A 16,484-nucleotide genomic window follows, 5' to 3' on the forward strand; every position below is an offset into this window, starting at 1 on the left:
TGTCTCTGGTCTGACGTCACCCCTGCAAAGCCATCCTGTTCACAGTTGGTGTCCAAAAGTGGGACCAGGAATACGGCGGGTGAACCTTTTTATTTTTTCACAACAGTTTTTTTTTTTTGTTTGGGGAAAAAAAAAAGAAATTGATAAAGTGGAGGAGTACATGGATAGGTGGCATAAGCATTAGAGGGAGTTAAAGGAAGGAGGGGCTAAATGGTGCCTCATCCGTCTGGAATATGGGCACCTCCCTGACATGTGCCCAAATGAAGACCTCCTTTTTGTGCAGGCCTTCGATCGGGGTGAGGTGGAGAATGCGGAGGAGTTGATCTGCCTGAAGGCCGTACCATTGTCGCAGGTGGATCAGGAAACCTGCCTCACCTGCCTAAAAGGGGAGGAGTGGTGCTTTGCTGTCGGCGAGGTCGGGCACAAATCACCCAACCAACCCCCTCCATGGCAAGAGATGGAACTGCCAGTCCCGAAGAAGGGAAGGAGGGGCGGTGCCAAGAAGGCGAAGAAGCCGGTGCGTCCACAGCCCAAGAGGGAAGAGGCAGAGCGTCCACAGCCCAAGAAAGGGAAACCCAAGAGATGGCTACTTTTGCATGGTCGAGGGCTTGAGTTGGTGCCCTTCCTGCGGGAAGTAGGGCCACTCCATCATCAACTGCCCCTGCCCCGGAGAGGAGGAGGAAGGATGACCGAAGGGCAGCTGAGAAGCTTACCTCCGCGCTCTTGGGGCCATAAACTGGTGCGCTGCCTGTGGAGAGTGGGGCCACTTTGTGGTCAACTGCCCCATTTTCCAGGAAGAAGAGGAGGAGCCGCACCAGTCCCCTGCAAGTGAGGGAGAGCTGCACCAGTCCCCTGCAAGTGAGGGAGAGCCGCACCAGTCCCCTGCAAGTGAGGGAGAGCTGCACCAGTCCCCTGCAAGTGAGGGAGAGCCGCACCAGTCCCCTGCAAGTGAGGGAGAGCTGCACCAGTCCCCTGCAAGTGAGGGAGAGCCGCACCAGTCCCCTGCAGCTCTCCCTCACTTGTAGGGGACTGGTGCGGCTCTCCCTTACTTGCAGAGACTACACGCTGCTCCCACCCCCGTTGCCAGGAGACAACACACTGCTCCCACCCCCGTAGCCGGGAGACTACACGCTGCTCCCACCTTCATCGCCAGGAGACAGCTTACAGCTCCCACCTCCACCAGGGTGAATTCCTGCTGGTTCCCCCTCCACCGCCATGGGAGGACTGCTTGCAGCTCCCACCTCCACCAGCTGAGGGTGAGTACCTGCTTCCACCCAAAGATGCCTGCCTCACTCTGCCCAAGGATGTGTGCTGCGCACGGGGGGGGGGGGGCAGAGTGTCCCGCCCCTTTATTTTCAGTGTTGTGTGTTTTGTTTAAATCTTTTGTTTGTTTCTTACTTAATAAATATACTGACCACCACAGCGTCTCAGTTTTCATCTGCAAGTCCTTGTTGTGGAGTGTGTTTCTGGTCTGAAGTCACCCCTGCAAAGCCATCCTGTTCACAGGGGCTAAAACCAATTCCAAAATGTTTTTGCAATATTATAATAGCAAGAGAACATTCAAAGAGGAAGTTAAATATCTAAAAGATACAAATGGCAAAGTCATAGACAAAGAAAAAAAAAAAAATATATATATATATATATATATATATATATATATATATATATATATATATATATATATATATATATATTAAATTATTACTTTTCACAAGTTTTTAAAAAGAAGGATACGGATAACATACCCCACATGTCAACCTGTTCCTATCCTGTTTTAAATAACTTTAGCATAACTGAGGCAGAAGTGTTAAAGAGATTAGGAGCTCTTAAAATAAAAAAAAATCCCCATGGGCCTGATGAGATCCTCCCAATAGTACTCAAAGAAATTAAAGAAGTTATTTACAAACCGCTAACCAAGATCATGCAACAATCTCTTGACACAGGGGTTGTAGAGACAGACTGGAGAATTGAAAACGTAATACCAATCAACAAAAAGGGGAACAAAACCGAACTAGGTAACTACAGACCAAAAAGTTTGACTTCTATTATATGTAAACTTATATCCTGGGAGACAGTCAGCATGGTTTTAGGAAAGGGAGATCGTGTCTAACTAACCTGATTAATTTTTTTGAGGATGCAACATCGACAATGGATAATTGCAAAGCATCTGACATGATTTATTTAGATTTCCAGAAAGCTTCTGACAAAGTCCAGCATAAAAGATTAATTCTCAAACTGAACACAGTAGGGACTGAAGGAAATGCATGCACATGGATTGGGGAGCGATTAACATGGAGAAAACAGAAAGTACTGATAAGAGGAGAAACCTCAAAATGGAGCGAGGTAACCAGTGGTGTACCACAGGGATCAGTATTCCTAATCTACATTAATGACTTAGATTCTGGTATAGTAACCAAACTTGTTAAATTTGCAGACGACACAAAAAGAGGAGTGGCAAACACTGATGCAGCAGCAAAGGTCATCCGAAATGATCTAGACATCATTCAGAACTGGGCAGACACATGGCAAATGACATTTCATAGAAAAAAGTGTATGGTACTGCATGCAGGCAATAAAAATGTGCATTATAAATAACATATAGGAGATACTGAAATTGAAGGCCAACAAGATGCTCGGATATTTAGTGAAAAGTGTTGAATTTAAATAAAGGGAAGTAATGTTAAAACTTTGCAATGCATTAGTGAGTAGGTGTGGTCACCTCGCTACAAAAAGGATATTGCTGCTCTAGAAAGAGTGCAAAAAAGAGCGACCAGAATTATTCTGGGTCATATGCAGACAGGCTAAAAGAATCGAATCTATACAGTCTTGAACAAAGAAGATGACGTGGCAATCTGACTCAAGCATTCAAAATTCTAAAAGGTATTGACAACGTCGAACCAAGAGATTTTTTCAACGTGAAAAAAGAAACAAGGACCAGAGGTCGCAAGGGGCGATTAGATAAAAGGGCATACCTAACAGAAAATAGGAGGCACTTTTTTACACAGAGAATCGCGGGAATCTGGAGCCAACACCCCAGTAATGTTGTTGAAGCCGACATCCTGGGATCCTTCAATGATTGATGAGATTCTGGGATCAATAAGCTACTAACAACCAAACGAGCAAGATGGGCTCTCATTTGTTACCTTTCTTTTGTTTTTATGTTCTTACGTATTTTGAGTTTACTGGAAATTAAAGAAGCTATGGAGTCTCCATGAAAGGAAAAAAAAAATTTTACTTCAAGAAGGCATGCAGAATTACCTTGGAAGAACTAAGTGGTGGGATATAAGAGGGTGCATGCACTATATATGATTGAGCAAAAGAGTTGATTGGCAGCTAGCAGAGTGCTGGAAAAAATTAAAGAAATGCAGAAGTACCCATTTTCTTAAACTGGAGTTTGGTGATTTGTGAAAACATTGCAGAATTCTAACATACAATGAGCATTGTTATCAAGTGAATGAGAAAAGACGTGCCAAGTGTCCTGACAGATGTCATAAAAAGGTACCTTTCATAATGGTACTGTTTACTATTTCACATTTTCACAGCGTCAGTATCTTTTTTTCAGTGCTGTTAAAAATATTTTAGTTTGGGATATAAGTTAAATATTGAGACTGAGCATTATATGCTCTGATATCTTTTTTTTTTTTTTTTTTACTGTTTGACATTTCCACTGAAATAAAATACTCTTCTATTTCCTCCATTATATTACATTTGTGTGTTGTGGTGACGTCAGGCCAGAAACAGGAACAAAAATAACAAATGCAGTTCTGCAGACACGGCATGCACAGTTTATTTAAATAACAAAAATAAAATAAATATTTAAATAAATAAAAAAACAACACATTTGCTCAAAGAGCAAAAATACAAACAAAATCTCGAACGCAAAAACCATATAGGTCAGGCTGGGCAGATCGCTTTCACTGATCCTATGTTTGTTTGTTTTTTCTTTTTCTCCTCGCTCTCTTTCGTTCACTCCTCTGAACACCCAACCAGACTACAGGACACTGCCAGCTTTTATGCAGATGACCATCTCCCGATTAGCAACAAATGAATCATTTAATTAATTTGGGAGATGGCCACCTTCTGCACTAGGTTTTTAATTACTCCTGGCAGAGGATGAGCTGCTGACCATTTAAATAAAAATGGCAAAACAAACGCACGGCTATGCCGTCATTTATACATACATAAATTATAACAATAATAATAAACAAATAAAAAATAATACAACTGAACAGGGGCAGGGAGTACCCAGTTCTAAAATAAACAATACAAAAACAAGACACATTTTATGGCAGGGCTTTGCCCTGCCCCCTTTTCATGTACAGGGCTCCTGGCCCTATTGCCCCCCCCCCCCCCCCCCCCCCCCCACACATTTGGGGTGTTGCCGGACCTCCCCCCTTAGTCTCAAAGTCTCAGAAGAGGGGAAGCAAGTGGTCCGTGGGGGCAGCCATGGTGGGAGGTCCTCCTTCTCCCATTTCTGAGGGAGGGTCAGTCCATAGACCAGCGCCCTCCTGGCAGGACCGTGGCCTGGCGATAGGGGACCCAGGTGTAGTGGACAGGGCGTCAGGAGTGCAGACAGGCAATGCAGCCTAGGTGTCTGGGATCTCCGGTTGAGGGAACCAACCCCTAGGCACCGGGCTATGGCAAAAACTACACTTGCTCTGAGAGCAAAAATAAAAGTCATACAAAACTAAATCTCAAACACAAAAAACATATAGGTCAGCTGCTTCTAGTTAATGTGTTTTGTGTAAACTAATATATTTGAGTATATTGGCCTACATACAATTTATACAGACATTTTCACGTAAGATGTACAGTATATTGTGGCAAAGTGCTTTGCCCCTGGGCTATTTATTTGTTTATATGTTACGTTTAGTGTGTTAATATTGGTGTATAGTCATTGGTACATGGGATATAAACGGGTCTGTGTAACACGAGTGTTTAAAATGTATATTTGTATTTAGGCACTTCACGTCCAAGTAAAATGTAATAATATGTGAGCACAGGGAATTGCACTTTATTAATTCATGTGCAGTTGTACCGCGACTCCAATGGAATGACTGATTAGCAATCGAGTCTCGGTACAGCTGCATAAAAGCAGCATGTTTTCACTCACCCGGGGTTGTGTGTTCAGGAGTGGAGAATGGGAGAGAGAGAGAAAGACAGGAGAAGCGTAACTAGAAATATCAATTGCTACGAGTGCTGGAAGCACCAGCACCGTACTTGTTTTGTGCAGCGTTCGTCCATCCTGTTTTGTTAGTGTCTACTCATTTTGTTTGTCTATTTATTTTGGCCTCACGTGCCATGTGAAGTTTTTGTTACAAACCTTTTATTTTCTGTCTGTTTAATTATTAAACTGCGCATCAGCGCCTTCACCATTCCAAAACCTGTGTTCTGAGTCGGTTTCTGTTTCTGGTCTGACGTGAAAGGTCCGCTGCTTTCTTAATTTTTTTCTACACACTCGCAGTGGTTTGGAATTAGCAGTATGTCCTTAACAAAAGAATATGGAACTACCTGTGTTTATGTTTTTGTTAATTTGTTGGCTGGACAGCAGTATTGAAAAGCAAATCAAATAAGTTAACTCAGGGAGTATGGTAAACCTGCAATGTAGTCCCAGAGAGTGTGTGGCGGCGGTAGACAAACAAACATGAGAAATCCATATGAGCGCCCCCTTGTGCATAAAATCAGATAGCGGTGCAAAAACAGCAAATGCAGTTCCTTAAAGCAGGTCTGTCACTCATATGTCAGATGGTCCTCCTCTTTCTGAGCAATCAGCTAGTTTCACCTTTAATTTCAAAAGAACTTGGATTTTCTGATTTTCTGTCGGAGATTAAATGGTAACATCATCAAATGTCCAAAAGGCAGTTAGTATACTTATTAGCAGCCGGGAATGATAAACCCCATCGTAGGGGGTCGGTAACATGAGAATACGTGCACCCATTCAGAAGCATGTGTAATAGAACTGTATTTCCAATTACATCATCTATAGTTATCAATAGCTCCACCAATCAGGTAGCAGGTGTCCCTATGACACTTCTGGAAATAAATGTCCATGCAAGTGTACATCAGATTACCCAGTGTTTCCCAAGACATAGCTTTCAATAGCCTAGCTAGCCAAACAAGTATCAGTGAAGAAAGCCTTTCTTAGCCAGGATAATTGAAAAATAGAATTCCTGGCATGCAACCGAGACATAGATTCCGATTCCCTTATGTGTCCGAAGGACTGAACATAACAAGTTAGATCACAATTTTATGAGAAAATAGAACCTGAAAGATTCTTCATTATTGCATGGATCTCCAGGGTTTAAGTAAGCAAATATTTAGTGTCCATTTAGAAGGCTTTACAGTTCTGTCAAACAAAGTACATTGGAAGAACTTACCTATCATGGAGAACTGTGAAGAAAGAATCAATAAAGTAATAATGTCCTAAAACAAAGAAATTGGACATACTTCCAAAATCTGGTCGCAGGCGGATGTCATATCCCTCCAGCAGCTTGTCCACCGTGTTTTTCACCACAGATATGTTCCCATTGGATGAGCTAGTGAAAATAATATGATTAGCAGCTGACATGTCCATACTATTGTATTAAAAGTGCATTATTTGTCTTGACTATTCAGCAGTATGACTGATTTGATGCAGTTGGTAAAATGAAAGACAGCATGGTCAGATGCTGCTGTAACTACATTGTAAAATATTGGCAGTAACTCTCAAACACAAACCCAGTTACTTTTTAACCTGACCCTTTGAAAAGAATGGTTCAAATCAAATCTATTATGCTGTCACAATTCAGAACGAGGCATTCTATATGTAAGCACAGGAGTGCCCGGTTTCAAGAATAATGTCACTTCATAAAGGGTTTATGATTGACAAGTAAAGCAGCAGCATGTATAGTATATTTAAACATACAGGCTCTAGGCATATAAAAGGTTTTTTGTTTTTTTTTCTCCAGAAGGCCAACCTTTGAAATCAGCCCAAACAACCAGTGTATTGTTTACATTATGTGAAGCTGCAAATCAATCAGTACAATGAATTCATTAGAGAAATTGACAAGGCAATGATGTTTTATGACATGTGGAGAAACCCTTGTTGAATGAATAATGTGTAAGGTGCAATATATTTAAATATCGGGGAAGGAAGACAGACAAGCATCTATTGGTTTCAAATACTTAAAAAAAAATCTGTTATGGCTATTTATGCTGTGGCCTTTCTAAACGGCTCCTTATAATTACAGTATTTATATAATCATAATTAAACAACACCAACAAGCGCTTGACATGGTATTCTCATATATCTAACTGAAATGTAATAGAAGCTTGTTTTTTTTTTTTTTTGTTTTGCTTTTTTTTTTTTTTTTTTTTTTTTTTTTTTTTTTTTTTTTTTTTTTTTTTGTTTTTTTTGTAAATAGTAAAACATCAAATGGAAGACATATTGTTCCCGTTTTGAATGTATTCTGTTGATACTGCTCTTGGTGCGCTGTATTTAGGATAATAGCCACTGGATTCAAGTAATAAAGTACTAATCCGATACCCACCACCCCAATTCACATTGATAATGTGGTTGTTTGATATTCAGGTTCTTTCATTTTATTTATTTATTTATTTTTTTATTGTATTGTTACCCTTGCTGGCTCACACTCAGAACACTGCACCGTGTCGCCTCAATTCTGAATAATATTTTATAACGACGGCATCTTCTGCGTTTAATCCAATGAGAAGCGTATTGTTGTAGTAATAACCAGGTGTAAAGTTAAAGGTGTCAATTAAATAATAATAATAATAATAATAATAATAATAATAATAATAATAATAATAATAATAATAATAATAAAAACTTCCCACGGAGGCCTTCAACAGGGACTTATATTTAATCCCTTAATGTACAAATTGTTTTTGTTGTTGTAATATAAACGAGTTGAAACCGAATAATCTTTATCGGTGTCATAGCTAACTAATATTACTAATTCAATGAGCTAAAATGAAATAGAACAATTAATATGATGAGAGCGAAGCGATGCCCGTCGCCTCATACTGTATCATTCACTCTTAAGCCTCCAAAGTCTTTCAGAACAGCATCGGTATTCTATAAATACATATTGCTAAATTTATACACGCGTTTAATGTGCATCACCTCCTCTTTGTAAACATGTTAAACACCTTCTTGTAACTAAATGTAACACCCCCACGACCTACTACCCCCCCTAAATTCTGATTTAAGATACAGCATCTAATCTTGGTATCGGAGATCTGGCTGTCACGCACACTCGTATGCCTGTCAATTTCCATTTCTGTGAATAGCAGTCTTAGCATCTGCTTTTTTATTTATGTACAATTTTATAGATATATATATATATATATATATATATATATATATATATATATATATATATATATATATTTAGATATATATATATATATTTTTATTGGTTTACATTGAAAAAAAAACAAAAAAATCTTTTCACTATGCTAACTTGTTCTTTATACGTAAACACACACTCTCCATTACCCCTTTTGGATATCTAGGTAATATGTTACTCTTGGATCCATATACATATTATATATGTATATAATCTATATATAATATTATATATCTATACATATTATAATATGTGTGTGTGTGTGTGTGTGTGTGTGTGTGTGTGTGTGTGTGTGTGTGTGTGTGTGTGTGTGTGTCTGATTTTTCATTTGTTTTGCATTATGTAGGCTATGTATCACAGTGTTATGTTATGTTCTTACCTTTGACTAGCACAGCAGACACAACACAAAGCTGCCAAAGCAGAAACAAATCCACAGAGTGTGTCTTCCTGAAGACCCAACATTTCCAACAGTCCTTTAGTTCCAGTAATCCAACTGCCTTTGGACCAAAAAAAAAAAAAAAAGAAAGAAAGAAAAAAAAAAACACAAAAAAAAAAAACACAGCAAAGGCATAAATAAATAAATAAATTAATGAATAAATAAATAAACCAAAATAGTCAAAGATTTCTCCTCAAGGAAAACCGTGCAAGTCACAGACCTTTTTTGCCAATACCAAAAGACAACCAGACATCCTCTATTAGCACAAATAAAATGTAAAAAAAAAATACACAGAAATGGCTTAAAAATTAATTAATTAAATAAATAAATAAGAAACTGCAGCAGCAGTTGGTTGTTCGTTATATTTGCTGCTGCGATGTTTCAGTCCAGGTCTGTAGATGAAGACGCATTGTTCCTGGTCCTCTCCTTCCTGAGGTGGTAATCACCTCAATCTGTTTGGCGTTTTAAGGGTTTGTTTTTATTCTGATGCAAGTTGGAAAAAAAAAAAAAAAAGAATCTGCACCCCTTGTTATTGCTGGTGATGCTGTAGATTTGCTTCTCTCTCATTGCAAAGTCACTAAGGGAAAAAAAAAATTGCACATTGCAAAAAAAAAAAAGAAAAAAAATGCAATGGGCAAATTGTGAGTCTGACGTCACAGCAGCGTCTATTATCCCTTTACAGAGCTTGGGTGCCTTTTGTTTTAAAACATACCGAATTCCACCATGGAAACTAGCTTTGAAAATGTCATTTGAAAAAATATTTTTTACCAGAGTATTTTGAAGACCATCTGACTACAATCGATGTTATCCTACCTCTCACCTAATTCAGCCACCCCCCATGGATTACAAACTAGCAGCCATGGTACAATGTTAATACAGTACAGTACTACATTGAATTAATACAATACAAGCCGATTTCCGTCACAAAATAACAAGCTATATCCTGATTTTAAAACCTTGAAAATGAAATAGAATAGCAAAATAAATAAATAAATATTCTGTAGAAAATATACGTTAAGAACTAAATTATTGATAACAATTAACGCAGGCGATGATGTCCATTATAAATACACTGTGTCGCGAGATGAATGTTTGATGTTTTTCAGAGACGGGTCTTCGTGCAATGCATTGAAAGTAGAAAATGTGTTCCTGTGCATTTTTATTCTGCCCACTTTTGGGACTCTTTAATGTCACTGAGGGGGAAAAAAATACTAACTGCTTATCCCTAAACACATAACCAAAAATAGCAAGGCACGTTTCAAAATGAGATAAAGAAAAGCGGGATATGGGAAAGGAAACACAATTCTAAACAATTACAGCGTGGTCTTTCCGTTTTATAGGTTTTTTAAAAATTATTATTATTATTATTTTTTTTTTTGAATAAGAGAATTTCTGCAGGGATCTGTCCGCTGCCTAGTTGCCTAGCAACACACTGAGCAGTGATGCAGAGCTGCAAAACTAATGTTTCCAAGGATATGTGCAAAGAACGATTAAAGGAACAAGGAGCTTCTGCGAGACAGCAACTAGCAACAATCTAGCTGTACAATGGCCACTAATCGACAAGCAAAATAGATACATATTGCACATACATACCTCAATATAATATACAGTAAAGTTGCACATTTTTTTAATGACTAGAACATATATTTTAACGGAGTAACTTGAACCAGTAGACAATCTATTGGCAGTATCCCTTTGTGGAGGTAAGAAACCCCAAACAGACTGCCCCAGTCATAGTTTAACAGTAAAAGAGGAATACTTATTAAACACAGTTCATTTGAAGCTAAATAATAATTACAATAACAAAAATGAAACCCATATAGAAATAATGCCCACACACTCTAATGTGTTGTATGGTTACAATGTCTTCCTAACGCCACTATATTTAGTGTTCTATTTTTTGTGTTCTCATTTTTGGTACCAGCAGGGAATAACAAGGCTCTTCTCAGGGCTAAGAAACAGACTGTCACTGCAAAGAACTGGGGTTTAATTTCAGGTGAAAGCTTTTCCGCTCCTCTGTTAAGACAGAACCCCCCCCCCCCCCCCCCCCCCCCCCCCAGGTGTTTGTTACTGGCTGCCCGTAACAATACAAGAATAGTGTGGAATTGTGTGTGGAACATTTTATGGGTGGGGAACTTTAAATATGCTCATCAGAGCATGCATTGATACAAAGCATGTTGAGCTCTATTTAATGCATTGTAGGCTGGGAACATGTGATCATCATTAAACTAATTTATATTCTGTAGTAATCTGCATAATACTAGAAAGCAGCATGAGGAAAGGCTATCACAATACATAATGGTTATCAAGTGTCCAGGTCTATTTTCACTGATGCTATGAAATAATACATGTCTATCTAAAATATAAGTTACCTTCCACCAAGAATGATTATGTGGCTGTATGTAAATGCTACATCTTGCAGTGGACCCTAAAACCACTTTATTTAAAGGAAGTCCTTATGGCAGATGAGGCCTTTTCTATTAAAGCTCCTAAATTATGTCAGGGAAGCTGGGACTCTTACTGTTTATAAGTCAAGATTGAAAACATTTCATAAAATAGCTTTTCTATCTTAGTGTTCCTAAACTGCATTTTCTTTTTGTCCTTTTTTAAATTCAAAATGTATAACATTTTTATTTTAAACATTTTTCATTGTTTTATTGATACAAACTATTTGTTTTTTTACTATTTTTTTTTTTTTTAAATCTCTTTAATTGTTGTTTTCAACATATACTTTATTAGACTGGTTTTGAATATAATGGTCTAATTGAATTGCTTTGCTTTGTTTTTTATAGTGCTTTGAGATTAAATGAAATATATAAATACAATTTGATTTGATTTGATTTGAGTTTAGCACAGAAAACAATAACCTATAGTATAGTTGCTGACTGTGTTCATATTTGTTTTTAATTTACAGGCTGACAAACTGCAGTTACTGCTATTGCTATCAAAGACAAGAAAATAAAAACTGATGCCCAGCTGGTTTTGTAATTGGTGGATTTATTTAGGTGGTGTTATTTTGTCCCATAAGCAAATTCAGATTTACATGCTCAATTGTTAACTGTAAGTGTGGTTAACCAATATTCAATAGAATAGGAGAAGGGCTTGTTTAGTCTTGATCTTCAGCAAATGCATAACAAAAATGAAATATTATAATTATAAAGTTTATCAGGGGGACAAAACATCATTTAGGTTTTTCCACTTTTGATTGAGGCTTTGAGACACAGATTCCAGATATCACAGACATCCAGATCTCTCTCTGATAAGCTATGTGGCCTTAATCACAAGACATTTACTAATGAGGTTTTTTTTTTTTTTTTTTTTTTTTTAAGTTGTTTTTGATGGACTAAGCTATTCTAGACTAGCTCAGTTTAACCCCAAACCTTTAGCTTAGTCTTCACCTTAAAATCTAAATCAGACCACATTTGATATTACCTTCTCCACAGAAATGACTGAAACAACAGTCTCCATACAACATATACGGTTACAATTGAGCATCTAGTACTGGACAAATGGACAGCCTGCCCCATGCAGGTGTGTGTTATATATTGTGTGTGTTCCTGCTAGATACTCACGTACTACAACAGCCGCCTTTAATATTCAGGATTTTTTAGCACCCTTGCCATCATTTCAATAAGATACTTTTAGGCACAGAGAAAAACTCAGATTTAATATGGCATCCACATTACCCAAATAAGATATGATAATGAAAGTGTTTTCTGTAAAAGTGTAAAAAACAGTCAATCCATAGCTGTAAAGCTGCAATTGTCAGATGTGTCAATACCAGCCTGGCCTCTTCATCAGTGGGGACAAGTTACTGCACGTTAATTCACTGCAATATATCCAAGTCCACATTAATGAACTAAAATGCTTAACTTGTTCATTTTTAAATCAGTTGTACTATTATGTTCATTTAAATGATTCTAGCTTTAAAAGCACGGTAATCATGAAGTTATCAGTGTGTTGAAGTGGCTCTGATTTAGGCCTATTTGTCTGCCTATTTATGTTTATTTACCTTCCCCGTTATTGAACAAAACTAAAAGCACACAGAGCTAGTAAAAACATTGCAGTCATCAATACTACTAGAGGAAGCCCATCAGGCTCACCCCCTCTTATCCCACTGAGGGGATGCAATTTAATAGGGCAGAATGGAATTGTTTGTTGACAGATCACAGTGTTTTGATGGTACTGCTTCCATGCATTTATAGCTCAGACCACCTGTTCTGAACAAACTTGTTCTTGTATTCTCGTCCTTCTCTCTGTGCTTCACTTTCACTTGTGTTAACTACAGCATATCTACAATATAGCTATACCATTTAGCATTTTATAAACTTCAATTAAATCCCATTTTCCTGTCTTTTTTTCTAGATTGAAGATGTTTAATTATTTTAATTGGCTCCACTACTACCCCCGAGTCTGGTGACATCTGCAAATGTAACATCTATTAGTTTGTATCGTGATACAGTTATATACATTGGCTGTATCATCCTCAAAAAGACAAGTAGGTTAGTTGCAGGACCTTTTTTTCTGTGTCTCCTATCATAATGTTTCTTTACAAAAAACACATCACAAAAATAGCAGCGGTAGGTTAGTGAGAAGGAGAGCCAAAGCATGAAGACTGCAACTCCCAGAATCCAACTCCTCCACACTTGGGCTGTTCTCAGTAACCGATCACTGCTTTTGCTATGAACTGCATGCTTTCATTGGAATTATTCGTTCCTTGTGTTTTAACTCTCTAAAGGCATAGATAAGATAGATGGTATTAAAGTGAGTAGAGCACTTTGCAATGCAGCTGTGTATGCTGTACCATTCACAATGATTCTTTTCAGGTGGTGGAGGTTCTAAATCAAGCTACATGATTACAGGACCACCACCAATACACCTGAGATTTCATTATCTATCTTCAACACAACACTGTACTTGTTTTTTGTTTTTTTTTCCACAGCTGTATTGAAAGTAATATATTCATATACTCCATATACAGGTGATTAATACACAATCAATATATGAAAAAAAACAGAACATATTTCACCTTCGCAGCCCTCCATCTGTCAGATAGAGTACCCAGGGACCAAGGGAAGACTCTCCTGTCTGTCACAGAGAGTACCAGGGGACCAAAGGAAGACTCTCCTGTCTGTCACAAAGAGTACCAGGGGACCAAGAAGGTTCTCCTGGGCTCTCCCCCCACTGTATCTATGTTGCCTGATGCACAAGCAAAGGGCTGTTCCTCTTTCATAAGTTAATGTCTACAGTTGACCCTATCTCTTAATGTATTAGACTGCTAATTGAGCGACACTATCAGTGGGAAAGAGAGCTGTACCAACTGAGTGGTTCTGCAGTCTGAGCCCTGGCACATTACTGGAGATGAGTCAAATAATACGTATATGATCACACCTAACAAATCAACAAATCACCGTTCAAGATTTATCAAAGCAAATCGTTTCCGGTGTATAGATGACAAGTTAGTTCTAAACAACAACAACACATTTTGTGTTTAATAGTAGTTGATGAGTACAATATTTGTTTTTGTGATTTATAACAAGTCAATACATTGTGTGTCTCTTAATATAACAGCAGACTTTTGCACAGTGAGCAGACAGAACCCAGACAGAACCCAGACTACATCTCTTCTAATAGTAAGAGGCACCTGACACACAGCATGATAACTGATACTGTGATTCAACATTTTGAGTGTCAAGGATTGGGACTTGTGCCTCATTTCCACTGACGTGCATCAAAGGTCACTACGGGATAGTGGGATGGTATTGTATTTTGTTTTAAAGGAACCAGTGGTAACACTGCATTTAGAAAGAAGCAGTCTAAGCAATGGAAGCTGAAATTGAAAGAGTATCCGTTGTTGTTTTCACTATGGCACTACATATAATTTTTCTTTTAGCCTTCAGTTTGTGTGGGTAATCTTTTAAAAATGAAAGCTTCACACTGCTAACCGTAAAACCAAAATGCTTCATATAGAAATACCTCAATAGCCGATGCAGCTATTGACGTGTAGGAAAAGATGACTTTTTTTGCTAACGCTGCTTAGTTTTTATAATAATAATATAATGTCTTTATATAGTGCCTTTCATAGTGGGGCACCATCACAAAGCACTTTACAGAGGTAGGCTGTGAACTGTACATTATATACAAAGTCACTTACAATAGGACATTGATATAACATTTCATCTGCAGGATGGAGCACAAGGAAATTAAGTGAACTGGTGACCTTCTGGTTATAAGCCCTGGACTTTAACCACTGAACCACACTACCTCCTTATGTATCAAGTTCCACATGCTTCATCGTGACCATAAACAAGAGCTTAAACATCTGGCTATGTGACAACAATCTTCCTTTTTAGTCGGTTTGGCTCCATCCAGTATGAGATAACAAAAACCTGAGCAGATAGCTTTAGGGGTGACTGTCATGGTGAAATTCATGGGGGTTCCATTGGACTATAATTGAGGAAGAGCCTTTGCTAAATCATCCATGTTGTTTGTTTTAGTGGGTTGTTCTGGGTTCAGTCATAATTGTACTGGTTTAGGAAGCGATGTTTAGGATGGGACTTTGGTCATTAACTTCCATAGTAAATATATTTTTCATTAAAAATATTTTCCATATTTTCCTACTTTATATTGGAAAAAAATGGCATCCTCATATGAAGTCATCATTGATTTGCAACTTCCATATGTCCCCAGAGAGAGTTTTTATTTCTATCTGTCCTCATAGGAGGTCGACATGCATGAAAAGGTTCAGGGGTAGAGATAGGAGAATATAAGTTAGTGAGCCAAGCAGAAGCCATGTCAGAATTCAAAATGGGCTGTAAAGAGGATCAACGTGAGCAGAACAAAAACTATAGCATTAACTAAGTCTTGAGCTCTTGAGTCTTGAGTTATGTGGCTCGACTAAGCTACACTCTAGTGATAGAGTAGGAAACTAGGCTTGTGCTCTGGTGTTGGCATATCCTTCCTGATATTAGTTTTAAATAGAAGCATCTGAGCTGAGATGCTGAGGTGCTAGCAGGTTTACAAGGTATGCCCCGATCATAAAGCAACAGCTGCTCCACTGGATCCCTAGCTGAACAAACACCCCGCTCCATTAACAGTTGTCACTAGATGAGGTTTCCTAAATATTACATGTATCATGAATATGAAACCTCCTTTTATTCATTAAAACAGACTTGTATTAATAGGGTGAAGGGTCACCATGGAACATATTTGATGTGACACGCCTGGGGACCTTAAGGTTTTCCACTAAAAAAAATCCAACATTAATCATTTGGATCTGTCTGCCTGTCAGTTGTTGCCAGCTAAGCTCAATCATTGCTAATTGCAATCAATGAGGTTCTTTCCATCTTGGGCACCTTCTGGCCCCTGTGTGACTGTTAGAAGCACAGTTCATGTGATAAAGTCCCCAGATTTGCACTTTGCAGGAGCCTGTGCATACGCTGATGTTTCTTTATTAAACATGTTGTGTAACACATGTGAGTTTTCTTACTCGATCATCCTTGTATGTTAAAAATAGTATCAGATGCCTAATTCATCACTGTACTATAGGTCTCTCACTTTGTCTCTCCAAAATCTATGTCTGTGAAGTGTACATGCAATTCAGGTAGCATGCTTATTTTTAAATAACACATGGCTCTTATCAGTGTATGAGATAAGTGTGATATTAAGCTACTGACTTTAAAGTGAAAATCCTTTAT

The 16,484-nt window shown here is 38.1% G+C and overlaps 1 protein-coding gene across 2 annotated transcripts in view; it reads right to left on the minus strand.

Moving 5' to 3' along the window:
* The window catches only part of LOC121318640 (gamma-aminobutyric acid receptor subunit beta-4-like), an 87,131-nt gene extending 78,292 nt beyond the window's left edge, over nt 1-8,839 (minus strand). For both annotated transcript variants that reach the window (XM_041255536.1, XM_041255535.1), the window contains exons 1-2: nt 8,731-8,839; nt 6,448-6,536 (exon numbers count right to left, since the gene is read on the minus strand). In XM_041255536.1, coding sequence (XP_041111470.1) covers nt 6,448-6,536; nt 8,731-8,813 — 172 coding nt within the window. In that variant the 5' untranslated portion in view covers nt 8,814-8,839. The remainder of the gene's footprint in view (nt 1-6,447; nt 6,537-8,730) is intronic.
* Nucleotides 8,840-16,484: the final 7,645 nt, after the last annotated feature.

Source organism: Polyodon spathula, chromosome 7 (genome assembly GCF_017654505.1).
Source record: "Polyodon spathula isolate WHYD16114869_AA chromosome 7, ASM1765450v1, whole genome shotgun sequence".
Lineage (NCBI taxonomy): Eukaryota > Metazoa > Chordata > Actinopteri > Acipenseriformes > Polyodontidae > Polyodon > Polyodon spathula.